This window comes from Lepidochelys olivacea, assembly GCF_965140295.1.
Source record: "Lepidochelys olivacea isolate rLepOli2 genome assembly, chromosome: 1".
Lineage (NCBI taxonomy): Eukaryota > Metazoa > Chordata > Testudines > Cheloniidae > Lepidochelys > Lepidochelys olivacea.
Genome location: NC_140411.1, coordinates 231343179 through 231360007, shown reverse-complemented (window position 1 = coordinate 231360007; position 16829 = coordinate 231343179). Strand labels below are relative to the sequence as shown.

The following is a 16829-nucleotide window of genomic DNA, read 5'->3' as shown; positions in this document are numbered from 1 at the left end:
CAAGTGTTTTAACTAAACAAAACAATCTGCCACTGCAACATTTAAGAAATAAACATAGGCCTAATCTACACTACACAGTTAGATCAATGTAAGCTGCCTTATGTCAACCTAAAAATGCCTGTATCTACACTACCAGGTCTCTTCTGCCGACGTAACTCACCTGGTACGTCAACTTAATTATTCCATCTCCTCAAGAGGCGTAGTGCTTAATTCAATATAGATCGACATGGTGGCAATATAGGCACTGCGTTGCTTACATTGACTTAACTGGCCTCCAGAAGATGTCCCACAATGCTCCGCTGTGACTGCTCTAGTCACCATTCTCAACTCTGCTGCCCACAGTCAGCTACACAGGGAACAGCGCCTCCCCTGTTAAAGGGCCGTGAACTTTTGAATTTCCATTTCCTGTTTGTTTGGCGCAGAGCGCCCGCCTGCCCAGCTGACCATGCTGGCTCCACGTTGGGAGTACACAGGAAGTGATGGATTTTCTGAGTCTGTGGGGAGAAGAGGCTGTACAGGTACAGCTCCGATTCCACCATAGAAATGTAGACATATATGAGCAGATTGCTCAGGACAGGGGGAGAAGGGCTACACCAGGAACACGCAGCAGTGTCACATGAAAATCAAGGAATTGCAGCAGGCATATCAGAAGGCAAGGGAGGTGAACAGTCACTCTGGTGCAGCACTGCAGGCATGCTGTTTTTACACGGAGCTGCATGCTATTCTCAGTGGCAACCACACCACGACACCCAAGAGCTGCATCAAAACTTTGGAGGAGTCGGAGTCCAGGGCCACTGCAGGCAACACTGAGGAGGTGGTCTTGGATAAGGAAGAAGAGGAGGAGAAAGGCAAGCAGAGGGATCCATTGTCCCAAAGAACTAGGAGCTGTTTTTAATCCCAGAGCAGTGCAGCCAGTCACAGCACAGCAGCAGGGACAAGCATGATGCCAGGGAAGGAACCTCTGGTGAGTATCCAATTCCAATTAATATTTTGGGGGTCACATGTTCTAATATGCTATTTTTTATTTTAAAAAAACTAGTTGAGGTAAAGTAGCTATCTGCTTTCCAGTGGCTGTACCAGCAAAGCAGAACTTTGAATTTTCCATATGTTTTGGCCTTAGTGAAGGGAAGAATCAGCTGTGCTCAAAGATTACACAAATGATAGTATTAAATGTTTTTGGTTATTTTCTATCCTAATATTCTAAGAAAATCAAAAGACAAAAATGCAGGTCTTTTTTAAAGAAATGGCAAATACCCAAAAGAATTAGGTTAGTTTTTACTTTTGCTTCTATGTGCTTTACTTTTGTTGGTTAAAGCTCAGTTTTTAAAGTTAAATGAATACAGATGTGGTAAAGGGAAAATATTAAAAATTATCTCTTCAAAATTTGTGTTTTGTCATCTAATACGCAATGCCAAGAACTCTTGTATGCAATTCAATTGGTACCAACAGGGCCCTTGTAAATTCATTATCTATGAGTTAATATGAGTTACTGTCTGAAATTTGCAATACCGTAGCTAATGAACTAAAATTTTTTCGGGTAACTTGTTTTCTGTAATAGCTGAACTCAAATTCTGTTAAATTGCATGGTCATATTTCATATGAAGTTTGTTTTGTTTTTTACCAACTCCTGTTTTGGACTATTATTAATTTTTGCTATTTCTTTACTGCAGTTGCAGTTTAATCTTGAACCTCAGCTACCACAGTGATTTGCTCCCTAGAAATATCTAGGGTAGTTAGAAAATCAGTATAGTCTTCTGAGGTTCTTCTTCCTGGAATAGCTTTTTCAAAACTGTGTGCCTAAAGTCATGCTTGTAACTGTATATTTAGAGGCCTGAATAAATGGCCACGTTTTTCAAAGAGCTGAGCACCCAGAAATTTCCATTAAAGTCACTGGCAGCTGCTAAGTGATGAGTGATCAGCACTTTCAAAAATCAGGCAATTTATTTGGACATTTAAATATGTATTTAGGAGTCTAACTTTAGGGGCACAGTTTTGAAAATCTTGGGCTTAGAGCCGATTACAGTTAAGACTGAAGCACAGTTGCCGGATTTGTTAGCCCATCTAGAAACTCTTACACTCTGTATCCAGCCTTCAGCTATAGTAGGTTGGCAAACATTTCTACCTGTTACTAATATTGCATTATTTATCATCCATAACTGTGCTCTGAAGAAAGTGTCAAAGCTTCAGATTCACCAAACCAAGATCTTTCAAGCAGTTTTGGAATGCACCACTATAATTTACGTAGGTTGATAGATTAGTTTTCATATTAGAAGAGCTCCACTGTCACCATTCATGAAGTCTGAATGAATAACGATTTTTTTCTTTCCTTTAAGCTTTTATTTTAGTAAGATATTCTGTAATCAGATTTGTTTGTTGAGATGGTGTTTGCATATTCCCATGTATGGAGATAAGTTCAACTAGGCTGGAGAGCATGAGGAAGAGCAGTGCCTATTGGATTATGAGTGTCCTGTATAGCCAAGAACATTCAGTCATGGTTGTAAGAGGCTGTCTGGTCCCCAGCTTTCTCAATTCCTTTCTTTCCATAGTTACTTGCAGGACTAGGGTTCTTTGCAACATGCGTGAAGAGATTTTTCGGAATACTTTTTTAAATTAAAATCTCCTGTTAGCACGTTTGCAGTTGTCATAGTGTTTCATAGATTTTGCACTGTTGCACAGCTAGTTTAGTGGACTAGTTCTATTTTTATTCTGGAGTAAGACCAGAAAAGAGACCAGATTTCAACAGGGATTGTCTTGCTGCAATCAGGGAACCTTTAATGTTAAAACTGTTTAAATTAATTAGTGTGTGTTGAACAGACCTCATTATTAATGCAAAACTGATATTAATATATTGTAACTTTTTAACTTATTAAAACTTGTTTGTATCTTTAGTGAGTATAAAGATATGGATACAAGTAGGTTATAGCCAAAATGCTGGAAAATATAACACCTGTTTGTTTTAGTTATATGACAAAATGTTCAGGACGGTTAAAGGAATTCCAAGAGGTTTCTGCTTTTTGTAACCATGGAGACAGAAACCAAAAGACTGTCTTATCTAGACCAAGAAACCTCCCTTTGTATAACATACCAGCTTGGTACAAATGTAATTCTTATCTCAAGAAAACCAACTATGTAAAAGATTCATGTTTTAGGAAAACACCTAAATTGTAAAGAAGAATGTAGGGTTGTATTAGCAGAGCAATAAATCTAAGTGTAAAGTGATCTTTTTCACCTCCCTTCCACCTGTCCAAAACAAACACACAAAACCAGAACAGCAGCAAAAATTTCGAAGTAAACCTATGCAAAGAATTGAGAAAATATCCTTGTTGAAATTTTATAATTAGTCTAAAAACTTCTCTAGGAAAAATCATGTGTAGTTGAAAATGCTTTAAACCTACGGGCATGTCTACACTACAGACTTAAGTCGACATCCCATCACCGCAGTAATTAAGTCAGCTGTACATGTCCACACCACACTCTGTCAATGGAGTGCATCCTCACTAGCAGCACTTGCATCTATGTAGAGAGCAGTGCACCGTGAGTAGCTATCCCACAGTGCAACTTGCCACAGGGGAGTTTTGGGAAGGGTTTGCAGTGCCTTATGGGACCAAAACATTCTCGCAGGGGTGACTGGAAACATAATTTCCAAGTCCCATAATGCAGTTTTCTCCCTCCTCTGATTTCATCAGCAATCCATAATATTTCACACCTTTTTTCAAAAGGATGGTCTAGCCGTGCATACGCCATATGCAGAGAAGCATGGACACCGCTCAGCTGTGCACTACCGTGGCGAGCGTTGCAAACACTATATGCCTTATCCTGTGGTTTTTCCAGAGCTGTGAGAACTTCCGCATGGAACATGGCAATGTCCTTCAAGTAGCCCTGAGGGTAGTCATGGAACTAAACAATTCCCAGTTGCTGTTGGCTGTCATGTAGCAGCTGACCACAGTGGAGTACAGGTTCTGGTCCCAGAAAACACGCACTGATTGATGGGATCCCATCATTATGAAGGTATGGGATGATGAGCAGTGGCTGCAGAACTTTCCTATGCGCAAGGCCACTTTCCAGGAATTGTGTGCAGAGCTTTCCCCAGCCCTGCAGTGCAGCAACACTACAATGAGACCTTCTCTGACAGTGGAGAAGTCAGTGACGATTGCTGTGTGGAAGCTTGCAACGCCAGACTGCTACCGGTCAGTGGTAAATCAATTTGGAGCTGGTAATTCTGTTGTGGGGGTTGCGGTGATCCAAGTATGTAGGGCCATTAATCACCTTCTGCTAAGAAAGGTAGTGACTCTGGGCAATGTGCAGGACATATTGGATGGTTTTGCCGCAGTGGGGTTCCATAACTGCTGTTGGGCGATAGATGGCATGCATATCCCTATCTGGGCACCAGATCACCTTACCAAAGAGTACATAAACAGAAAGAGATGTTTTTATGTGGTGTTGCATCCACTGGTGGATCACCGGGGGTTTGTTACCGACATCAACATGAGATGATCCAGGAAGGTGTATGACATGTGTGTCTTGAAGAACACAGGTCTCTTCAAAAAGCTGCAAGCAGGGATTTTCTTTCTGGGCCACAAAATCACCACTGGTAACATTGAAATGCCAATAGTGAACCTGGGAGACCCAGCCTACCCCTTACTCCCATGGCTCATGAAATCGGACAACTGGATATTCAACAATATGCTCAGCAAGTGCAGAATGGTGGTTGAATGTGCCTTTGGCTATTTGAAGGGCCGCTGGTGCAGTTTGCTCACTAGGTTAGACCTCAGTGAAAAATATATCCCCATGGTTATAGCTGCTTGCTCTGTGAAGCAACCGGAGAGAAGTTTCCATAGGGGTGGGGCCTGGAGGTGGACAGGCTGTCTGCTAATTTTGAGTAGCCAGATATCAGGGCTATAAGAAGAGCTCAGCGTGGAGCAATGTGTCTCAGGGAGGCTTTGAAAACTCATTTTAGTAATGACCCACAGTAACGTGTCCTGCTTTTCTGTATTGTGCCTCCCCATAGTCTGAACCCTGCTGTGACCGCTGTTTTTCTCTCTCATGCACATCTCCCAACCTGGTGCCTCAGTTTCCCTGTCCCTCCTCCTCTTCTCCCCCTCCCCCCCACTTTGAATTAATAAAGATTATTTTGTTTTCAAGACATGGACTGTTATTGCACACATATATAGTATGACGTTCTCCTCTGGTGGCATCTGGACCGGTGATCTGCTAGATCTCTTCAATCCTTGACTCTGGGAGCCAGCCTTCCCCTGCTCTGCTGTGAGAACCCCCACTCCTGGGCTGTTCACGCACAGCCTCTGGCATGTAAGCTGCTCCTTGGATTATGTAACCAAATGACACTAGCTAATATCTCTAGTCTCAGGCAGAACCCTAGGAACCTCCATCTTGCAGTGTCTAGTTATGCCCGCTGGACGCTGCAAGCTTATATTAGTTTGTCAATTCAGTGAAGAAATTGATATGTACCAGGCTTGTTATCCCAAGGGGAAACTCTGAGCTGCTTCAAACCAAACGCACTGGTAGAACAAACAAACAGATTTATTAACTATCAAGATAAATTTTAAGTGATAAGTCAAAACGTAAGTCAGATTTGGTCAAATGAAATAAAAGCAAAATGCATTCTAAGCTTATCTTAACACTTTCAATGTCCTTACAAACTTAGATGCTTCTCACCACAGCCTGGCTGGTTGCTCTTCAGCCAGGCTCTCCTGTTTGATCAGCACTTGGTGTGATGTCTGTAGATGCAGGTAGGAGACAGAGAGAGAGCGCAAGCATGGCAAATGTCTCTCACTTTTATTATGTCCTTTCTTCCCTCTTGGTTTTGCACCCCACTTCATAGTCAGGTGAGCATTACCTCATTGCGGTTCCAAACTGACCAAAGGAAGCTGGGTGACTCCCTCGAGAGTCTAACAGATTCTTTTGTTGCTGCCTAGGCCAGTGTCCTTTGTTCCTGTGAGGCTGGGCTGGGCTTGTCCCATACACACCCTGATGAGTTGTGAACTGCCTCTCTGCTCTTGGAGAGTTTTTGCCAGGGCTTATTTTAAGCATGAGGATATCTTTTCTGTGTTTTGCTAGAATTCTAAGAGAGACACATTTATTGATCTTATGCCTTGAAGTCTGTGCAAATCTCTTGAAACAGCATACGTATTGTCATGACCCCATTTCCATATAAACTAGTTTTTTCCCAACACGATGTATAAAGTTTTAGGAGTGCAGCAGTTAATTCATTATTTTAAACTTGAAACACACAAAAAATATACAAATATTCTAGGGGGCTATGGAGTTAACTCCTTCATCCCTGAATGCTTCACTAACACATAAAATGAGCAATGAAGCTAAGTGTTAAGCTGTTAAACATGAAAAGCAAATACTTGAAATAAGAAAAACATTTCTAAGATATACTTACGGCATTAGCATTTCCTCCTACTTGCATGCATCTCAACTGAAACCAAGACCAGTTGGAATCTAATTCCGTAGATCTAAGCAGAGGAAACATTTTAAATGTTATTTTCAAAAACAATTTTAAACATCTTTTAAAAGTTGTTTTAAGAAAAAACTACCAGTTTGTAATAAATATTACAGTTCAAAACTTGGAGGGGTTTTGTGTACAATAATCCACTAACTCAAGGCATGTCTACACTACAAACTTAAGTTGACATACAGCCACTATAGCAATTACTGCGGTTTTTCATGCCCACACTAACCTCCTTCTGTCGGTGGTCACCAGGAGTACCAAGTACCAAGAATCAAAGTACCTCTTTGGCTGTCCATAAAACTCATGTTAGCCTTAGGTAAGGCAGGGTTAGCAAAGAATTTCTCCCAGGACTGTAATTAACTCTTCAGTGTCAAAGGTCTAGTCACAGCTGCACCTGCAAACTACCCTAGTGTAAGATGCAGTTTATACAGACAAAAGAGTGCTCTTGCTAGCATAGCTTATACCAGTTGCCTGAACAAATACAAAGATAATTTTCAGCCAGTAGCATCATGAGATGGATGTGAACCAGTAACTTAGAATGAAAAGCTCATTCCCTCATTAATAAGTGTCCACAATAAAAGCCTCTGAAGAACCACAATGTTGTGACAGAAATACTAGAAACAAATCTTACCACTTATTTAGCATAGAATCATGCTAACTACTTACCGAATGAAACTCAAGTGAACACCAAGTGATCGATGGGTCCCTGAGCAATCGATACAAAGAAAAACACCGTATGTTATGCTTGCCCAGCTAGGATTTTTGGCTCCACAGTCAAAACACACCTAAAAAAGATAAACAAATAAATTAATCAATTCCCACTAAAAGATACTTTTTGACTAATTATCAATACCTATGTAGTGCTTAGCATTTTAAAACTAATTAATCCCCAGATCACAGGTTGACTAGTTTATTTTATATTATCCCTATTTTATAGATGGGGAAACAAACTGAGGTTAAGCAACTTGCCCAACTCTCACAACTAATCAAGAGCAAGCAGAATTAGAATTCTGAAATTCCTGGCTCCTAGTCTGTTCAATCCACTGTCTTCTAAGGAACTCCTAAATTCAATATATTTAATGATAAAGTAGTCACTTCCACTCATACGAACACTTACTCATTCCATCTATTTAGAATGTAAGCAGCTACATAGATTGTAAAATACTTGGGGATGAGAATTTGTCTTTATGCATACCTGCAGTGCATCTAGCACACTGCTGGCAACATACAAATACATATATTATAGAATCTTAAACATCATCATGTTCTATTTGTTAAAAATATTTGTGAAAAGTGTAACACACTTCCTTGCAATCAACTTATCCTATCAGCCATTTAGTTTTTATATTCTGAAGCTTTTGTGTTTAAAAGAGACAAGCGACATGCGTGTTTAAGAGAATCCATATCAAAATAGCCCAAGAATAAGTCTGTTACAACTCTTTCTATGTTACTAAAAACAAGTGTTTAAGGAATAGCATTTCAAGGACATTCTCTCTCTCCATGGTAATAAGTGATTCAGATAACATGTTTAATACCAACTAGGTCTATTCTCTTCTCAGTGAGTTTATATACCATCAGTTAATATTGCTGGTAACTATGTCCTGCATGCTTTCCTTTTCCCCTGTAGATGCAAAGGGTTCCTGACAGCAAAACCAGTATGGTTCTGCTGAACATAGGGAGCATTCTCCCCATGTATTGCATAACCCAGCTCACTGTGGCTCCTAATGTGTTTGTTTGGGAATAGAGCCAGAGGATCTGTTGTTGCCCTTATCCTCTGGTTCCCCATAACATAGGAGTGAGCAGGCAGAAGTGCCATACAGCCACTCTCTTGCCTGAAGGGAGAATCCCTTGCTTCCGTCCAAGTTACGCAGGATTTGGGCCTGTGCATCTTTTCAGGATTTGCATGTAAAAATTAGTTCAGTTTCATATTTCAGCTTTCATGTTTTGTTTCAGTAATCCTGACTTTTATTTTTTGGTGGCTGAAGGAAGTGAACCCTCACACTCAACTTGATGGCATTTCTCTGTCTGTAACATAACTTTTGAACCTCAATTCTAAGATTACAGGGACTGTTCTAAGCACCAGTGGGCATAACTCTGTACAGATTTTGGTGAAAAACAGAAGAGGAATATGGGACACAAACAGAGCCCTTTGCATCTGGTTAGCAAATGCAGCAGCTCCTACCAGCTCAGGAGTATGTCTATAGATAAAGAACTGGTTAATGGCAGCCACAAACACATTCAGCATAATACCCCACACCTCAGCTTGGCCCATCCTTCCAACAGAGTTTACAGTAACACAACCTGAATGACTTGTCTCCGAGACAGAACGTTGTAAAATGGTGGAGGGGACAGGGGTGACAGAGGTGCACCAAAAGCTCATTACAAGGGAATAATAACTGGGGACTCTGGCATGGGGGGGAAAAGGGGTACGCAGAGCCCCTGGCATGGACAGGAGGAGGAAATGGGGCGGGGGGGAGGAACTTAGAGCCCTTATTATAATGAGGAGAATGGGGGACAATGGTATGGAGAGAGGAGACCCTGGGAAAACACAGAGCTCCTGCCATGGTGGGAAAGGAGGGAAATGTGGAGGCACAGAGAGTCCTTAGCATAGGGGAATGCGGAGTCACAAAAAGCCCTTTGCATTATGGGGGGAGGGGATGGGAGACAATGGCAGGGGGAATGAGACATAGGGAAAACACAGAGCCCCTGGCATGGTGAGGAAGGAGATAATGAGGGGGCAGACACAGACCTGGCTTTAGGGGAGGAGGATTGCAGGGAGTCCCTGAAACAGAGGGAGATGGGAGAGTAGCACACAAAGAACTTGTGGGAGGACTAAATGGAGGAACACAAAAAGCCCTTGATGTGTGCAATGCTCTCAGCCTACAGAAGCGACGAAGTTTACAGCTCTTTTTCCTTTAAAACATTTACTGCAAATAGACTAAGTCCTAATCTACACTTAAAAATCAGACCAACCTAAATACTTTGCTCTGGGCTATGAAAAATTTCGCACCCTGAGTGCCAAAGTTAGGTCAACCTAAGCCTTGCTGTAGAAGCAACTAACTAGACAGAGGAATTCTTCCCTCAACCTAGCTACAGTACTGCCTCTTGGAGAGATGGATTAACTACATCAGTGTAAAAATCCCTTTTGTTGATGTAGGAACTGTCTACTCTACAGCACTATAGCAGCACAGCTGCAGCACTGTAGCTGTTCTGCTATAGAGGCTGTAGTGCAGTTATGCCCTTAATTATGCCACATTATAAAAAAAATCTTGCTATCAACACAGACTTAATGTCCAAAACTCATCCCCTTTCTTTTTTTTTTAATAATTCAAAATTATCATAAAAATTTCAAATATTAGCCTGGACTTCCTTTTAAATTGGCTATTTCCAGACTTTTTCTTTAAGATCTCCTGTTTCACCACCCCCAATTCCTTCTAACGGAAGGAAAGAAAAAGTTTATACTCTTGGGCTGAAGCTAATAAGACCAACCTGCTTATTTCTAAACATGAGACACCAGAATAGATTTACAGCTCTATTCTGGGTCCTAATCTCTAACAACCTACCCCAGTGAACATAGGAGAAAAATATCTGAATGTCAGTAAGCAGTTATGTTTAAACAAAGTGTTTTAAAAGTTCAACATAATACGTAGTCCAAAATATTCCATTTTTCTATGTGATTTATAAACATTTGTTCTCTTATAGCTTTCTTGATTGCATCATCTTAAAACTGATTGCATCATCTTGTAAATTTGACTATTGCAGTGCATTGAAGTTCATTGTCTTTGCTGGTGCAGGGTCTAGCTCTAAATGAACAGGCCATTTTACTGTGTCCTCTGAGAAAATTCATGTATAATTTGTAAATAGTTGGGTATACAGAAACAATGTATAAAAGCCTCTGAAGGCTTTTTGTGAAGTCTACTATTTTGTAGACACTGCATCTTAGGTATTAGGCACTGTGCACACCACTGTTGTTGCAGAAGTAGAATCGTCCTCCTCATTAAAACAATATTCACATTCATTTTGCTCAGCATTCTGAACTCTTTTTTATTCTCAACTTGCATGGACTGCGACAGGAAATAAATATAAATTTTAATTAGAACTAGCATTTCTGAACTAGTTTATGAAATCACTTCCACCTAAAAATAGAGCAGAGTATTCCCTACACCGTTTTAGGGGCAGACATTTGTCAACTCCCGCAAGGAAAACAGAACCCTGATCCTAGATTCTAGCAGGTAATTAAAGCATAACATCATTCTCAGTTACTTTATTTCAAGTTTTGCTTGTAATCCTGTTTCTACTGCACTGATTTTGGATGTTAAAATGTTTTTTAAAGGAAGCTTTTCTGTTCATCAGCTTAATAGTCATTTCTGAAAAAGCAAGCATCAGATAATCAGCATGTTTGCACCAGAGAACAGATAACTCAGATAAACTCTTTAGTGTCTTGCAACACACATTTATTAAACCAGTACTTACACAGTACCATCTCTGTATATATAATGATATATACCACTACCTGATATGGAAATACACTAAACGTAGCCCTAAGAGATTTTGGTGGGTGTGGCACTTAAGGAGTTGAGCAGATTAACTGAATTCAGCACTCATCCCTCCGAGTAATATCTTCCCTAGATATATTAATTTTAAAACAATACAATTAACTTATATATCAAACTACATATAGTGTTGATAAATAATCTATTTTGACTGTTACAAAACTTTTGCTCTCTTCAAATATAGGCAATTAATTATTCTGATCTTTTAGTGACGCATTGACAATGGGAACTGCATTATACACAAAAGTAAAGACAGACCATGCCCTGAAAAACTTACAGTTTAAAGAGATTAGTTATTCCCTAATTTGTAGCATTGAACAGGGACACAAAAATTGACAACACAAACACCAGCTGCTTTGATGTTTTTATAATTTTTGAAAGGTCAGTAAATTAAATCAAATATTTAGCTGAAAGGATTACTTAATTATACAAAAATTTTAAGTAAATAAGACTTAGGGCTACACTAGAAAAATTACAGCGGCACAGCTGTGCCAATGCAGCTGCACCACTGTAAGATTTCTCATGTAGCTGCTCTATGCTGACAAGAGAGAGCTCTCCCATCGACATAAACCACCCCCAAAGAGTGCCAGTAGCTATTACCACTATGCACACTATCACTTATGCCAGCAAAATTTAGGGGAGTGTTTTTTCACACCCCTGAGCGACATAAATGGTAGTGCAGACATGGTGCCATAGCTGTGCTGGTCAGGGGAATGATGAGATGTGATCTATGACCAACATAACCATCAGCAAAAGCCTCTAGTGTAGATGCAGTTTTCCCAGTACAGCTTATTTTGCTCAGGGTTGGGAGGGCTGTAATAAATTATGCCAACAATACCCAAGTTCTTCCCAAATTGCATATTTTAATATTTACAGCAGCAGTACAACCAAAGGACATTAGTAAGAAATATGAAAATACGCAGCTTTTCCAAGTCTTGCACTTCCTCCTCATGTCAGCAAAAAATCAACATGAAAGAAAGTACGGAAAGCTTGGGGGGGTTGGGAGGGAGGGAGAGAGAACAGATAAGGAAATGCCTAGAAAAAGAGGACACAGGACAAGTTGTAACAAAAAATAAAAGAATAAATTAACAAAATTATGTTACCTTTGAAGACTGAAACATTATGCACTTCAACACACACACACACACACACACACAGAGGAAAGTTGTTGGGACAATGAATTGTCATTCTTCCTCCCCTCTCCCCCTTCTTCTCTCTGTCTTTGGAAGTGAATGAGATGCAGCGTCACTTGAGTTAACAAAACTTGAGATACTCCTCTTGAGTTAGCCTAACTTGAGTAATTGAGGCCATACAAGAAAATAACATTTCAGCTGCTGCCCTCACTTTCGTGTAGCCCTAAGACTTCTTCTACAGGCATATTTCTAAAAGTTCTTTGCACCAAAGTAAGTTGAGCTGCTCTATAAATTATTTCCCAATGTATTGGGTTAGATTTTGTTTGTCCTTTCTGGGCACATGGGGGGAACTGAGGGTAGGTATTGGAGGACTAGCTGCATTTGAGTGGAGCTAGTCTGTGTCCCAAGACAGAATAGTTGTGTTAGCAGCTAACAAATTGTGCTAATTCAAGCTTTAGTCTATGCCTGACAGACCAGCCAACCTGAGTTAAAAGCACCACTATATACAAGTTGAGGAAGCGTTTGTGGATGGGACTCGAGTTGTAGGGCAAGGCCTCGAAGACAAGGCCTCACCCTCCTCAGCGCATACCAGTTAGGGTGACTATTAGGCCAAAATGTTGAATCATATAGGCCTCAACATATTACTACTGTTTTTCATATAGAATTAAAATGTTATTAGGCACTTTACAAACAGTAACAAGACAGAATCCATGCCTCAGACAGTTCCAGGATACATATGCATTTAATTTTACCTGTCTATTTCAGCGTTCTTCAAAGTTCAGGCCGCGACTCAAAAGGCACTGGGTCGCCTTGCTCAGCGACCCAGCAGCTCTGGTCAGCAATGCCAACCGGGATGTTAAAAGTCCCATCGGCGGTGTTGCCCAGCTAATGCAGGCTAGTGCCTAGCTGCTCCGACACTGCGCTGCACCCCGGAAGCGGCCAGCAGTGGGGCCACAGGGCTCCACATCCTGGCCCTGCCCTGAGCACGGTCTCTGCATGCTGGAGGAGGCGGGGGGTGCATGCGGGCGACAGCTGTGTGGACCTGCTGCTGGCCACTTCTGGGGCACAGTATGGACTGCAGTGCCAGGACAGGCAGGAGGCCTGCCTCTGCACCCTGGCTGCGCCACTGACTGGGAGCCACCAGAGGTAAATCCGCACCTTGACCATGTGCCCCCCCCCAAAACTGGAACCTCTTCCTGCACCCCAAACCGCTCATACCCAGCCCCACCCCAGACCTGAACCCCAGCTTCAGCCCTGAACCCCCCCCAACCTGGAACCCCTTCATCTCCAGCCCCACCCCACAGCCCTTACCCCTGCATCTCAACCCTCTGCCCTAGCCTTGAGCCCCTCCCACACTCCAAACCCCTCATCGCCAACTCTGTTGGGTCATGGGCATCAAAAATTTTCTTCAACTGGGTCCACAGAAAAAAAAGTTTGAAAACCACTGGTCTATTTTGGTAGGGCCAAAGCATAAAACAATACTTTATGAGAAAACTGTGAAGAATATTCTGAGATTATACTACAAATCATACATCTTTCATATTTGGATTTTTCCTTTCATTAGGTGCAAATGAAGGCCAATGAAATTAGTTGTCATAGTTTTGAAGGGATTCTTAGTGAATAAAGTTTTCTTCATAGTTTATAAAAGCTAACTGAACATCTTAGTGCAAAGGCATCAACAAAATGAAACAATGCTTCAGAACACTGAGGAAACAAAGTGCCGATGGGACAATGGTCCAAGTAATTTGCAATAAGACAACAGCACAATTTATGGACTACAAAAAGAATGATGCCACTTTTATTAATTTCAAGTAGTTTCAGGAAAGAGACCAGATGTTAAATCCACTGCAGTCTAACCATAGCTTCTGTTTTGAAACTTTCTTTGCTTCCATTCCTCACCTGTAAAATAGGGATGATGCTACTTACCCACCTCACACAGGGATTGAGAGGTTTCATTTGTGATTGTCCTGAACATGGGAAGCTCTATCCATAAAGTAACAGCTGTTTGGAAGCAGGGGAAGATTGGGGTGCAAGAGGTTAGAGCACCCTGCTCCCCATACTCACCTCTCCCAGGCTGCATGCTGGTTTCCCTCCCTAGGAGAGGCAACACTCCTTCCTGGTAAATTGGGTTGAAAACATAATGATGGAGCCTGTATTGCCTGCCCCTTCCCAGAAGGAGAGATGGGGGGAAAGGATGTGGGCTAGATCCTAAGTCTCCTCATACTGGGGGGCAGGAGGGTGGAGTAGGGGCAGTGAAGCAGGGGGAGGCTTTGACAAGAGCCCTACTGGGGGTGAGTCACTCAGGGGAGGTTTACAATAACAGGGAAATGATTGAGACATACCCAGAAAATCCTGGCAGGTGACCTGCACCATATGCTGCAGATGAAGGGGAAAAAAAGAACTCCAAGGTCAACTGCCAAGCTAGGCTGGGGGAAAATTCCTTCCGGACCCCACATGTGATAATCACTTAGACTTTAAGCATGTGAGTAAGAACCAGCCAGCCAAGAACCCGAGGCGGGAGAGAAAGAGATAGAGCATGTCCGGTGCCACCTCAGAGCTCTGATCCTCCCAGTCTAATGTCTCATCTGCAGCCGTGGCCATCCCTCATCCTTCAGAGGAAGGAGATTAAATATATATATATATATATATTATATACACACACACAGTAGAACTTCAGAGTTATGAACCAGAGTTATGAACTGACCAGTCAGCCACACACCTCATTTGGAATTGGAAGTACACAATCAGGCAGCAGCACAGACCAAAAATAAAGCAAATACACAGTTTTAAACAAACTATTAAAAAAAAGTAAAGGGAACATTGAAAAAAATAAATTTGACAAGGTAAGGAAACTGTTTCTGTGCTTGTTTAATTTAAATTAAGATGGTTAAAAGCAGCATTTTTCTTCTGCATAGTAAAGTTTCAAAGCTGTATTAAGTCAATATTCAGTTGTAAGCTTCTGAAAGAACAAGCACAACCTTTTATTCAGAGTTACAAACATTTCAGAGTTAGGAACAACCTCAATTCCTGAGGTGTTGGTAACTCGGAGGTTCGACTGAACATACACACACATTAAATTGGGGGAGGCCAGCCACATCCCTTTTTGACACCAGCCAGAGGCTGACTGAAACCCTGAAGTATGAGCTTTAGGAACATAAGACATAAACCGGAAGTGAACCCTGCCCCCCACCACACAATCCAATTTATTAGTGCCCGGCTCCCCACTTAAAACTAATCAAATGGTTCCCCCTCCCCGCCTCCGCCTCCCCCACTACTCCCTTTGGGAGGCTGTTCCAGAACCTCACGCCCCCGGTGGTTAGAAACCTTTTTCTAACGTCCAACCTGAGTTTGTTCAGGGCTAGTTCACACTCATTTGTTCTTATGCCAACATCATCCTTTAGCTTATACAGCCCCTCGCCCTCCCTTGTGTTTCCCCTGTAGAGAGCAGCCATCCCTCCGCCCCCGCCAGGCTAAACAAAAGGCTGTTCCTCCGTGATGACAGACCCCCCCGCCCCCCGAGCACGGGTCCTGCAAGGGCTGCCCACAGCAGGCAGGGGGAAGCAATGGTGGGTCGGTGCCAGAGGGGGGAGAGGGGCCCCCCCATGATCCCACTGGCCAGTCACGGCGGGGGGGAGAAGGTATCCGCTGGCACCGCCCCCTCCCGCTCCCAACAGTGCGACGTGTCACTAACAAAGTTCAGCTCCCCCCGCCCCTCAGCGCCGGCTCCCGCCCAACCGCGGCCCCGTTACCTTGTTGGTGGGGACGGCGCGGAGCCGCTTGAAGATGGCGACAATGTCCTGCTTGCGGGGCTCGCACATGGCCGGGCCGCGCGGCGGGCCGCTCTCGGCGGCGGCAGGGCAGGAGAGCGAAGGAGCCGCCCGCACCCGCGCCCGCACCCCACGCACGCAGCACAGGCGGATGGGGCGGGCGCTGAGCGGGCCGGCCCGCGAGGGGCGGGGCCTGAGCGCGCGAGAGCGAGGGGGCGGGGCCTGAGCGCGCGAGAGCGAGGGGGCGGGGCGCTGCGCGGGAAAGCGCCGTCCACGTTCCGCCTGGGCCGGGGGCCGGAGTTGCTCGCGCGCGCCTCGCCCCCGTCTCAAGGCCCGCTAACCGCCACTTTACCCTGCGGCCGAGCGAAGGCGGAGCCAGGGGACTTCGGGCTACACCACGAGACGACGGGGCAGAGGGAGATGGAAACCCCGCCCCCCCAAACCTTTTGGCGCTTCCCGGGGGAGGCTGAGAGGCCTCAGCCGGAGCCTGCCGGAGCCGCCGCGCCGCGTCCCGACTGGCCGTCGTGCGCCCTGGGGGCTTGACAGCCGTTAGTGGCCGCTGCCCCCCGCGCCGTCGCGCCCCGCCCGCCTTCGCTTTGCGCTCGTAGTAGTCGCCGCCCCCCGAACCAGCCATAGCACCGCTCGGAGCTGGAGACCCGAGGCGTCAGGCGCCCACCCCGCAGCCGCTGAGTGTGGTTGGGGGGGGGGGGCAAGTCCCTTCGTCTCAGGCTGCTTCCGTCGCCCCGTCTCCAGCATCTATCCCGCCCCGTCTCCGCGTTCCCGGGCCACTGCGAAGAGACCCTCACGCTCCGCAAAGCCTTCCTGACTCCCCTGCCGCCCGCTGCCAGCAGCGGCTTTAACACCGCACACACGGCCCCGTGGAAGGACGCGAGAGCTGTCA

General features: G+C 43.9%; 1 protein-coding gene across 4 annotated transcripts in view; it reads right to left on the bottom strand.

Moving 5' to 3' along the window:
• Positions 1-16623, bottom strand: part of ARFGAP3 (ARF GTPase activating protein 3) — an 80267-nt gene extending 63644 nt beyond the window's left edge. The window contains exons 1-3 of one of the 4 annotated variants that reach the window (XM_084632380.1): positions 16605-16623; positions 7142-7260; positions 6407-6479 (exon numbers count right to left, since the gene is read on the bottom strand). In XM_084632380.1, coding sequence (XP_084488506.1) covers positions 6407-6433 — 27 coding nt within the window. In that variant the 5' untranslated portion in view covers positions 6434-6479; positions 7142-7260; positions 16605-16623. Of the gene's footprint in view, positions 1-6406; positions 6480-7141; positions 7261-15910; positions 16110-16371; positions 16493-16604 lie in introns of those variants that run through there. The other 3 variants (XM_084632379.1, XM_084632377.1, XM_084632378.1) reach the window with 3 other exon arrangements.
• Positions 16624-16829: the final 206 nt, after the last annotated feature.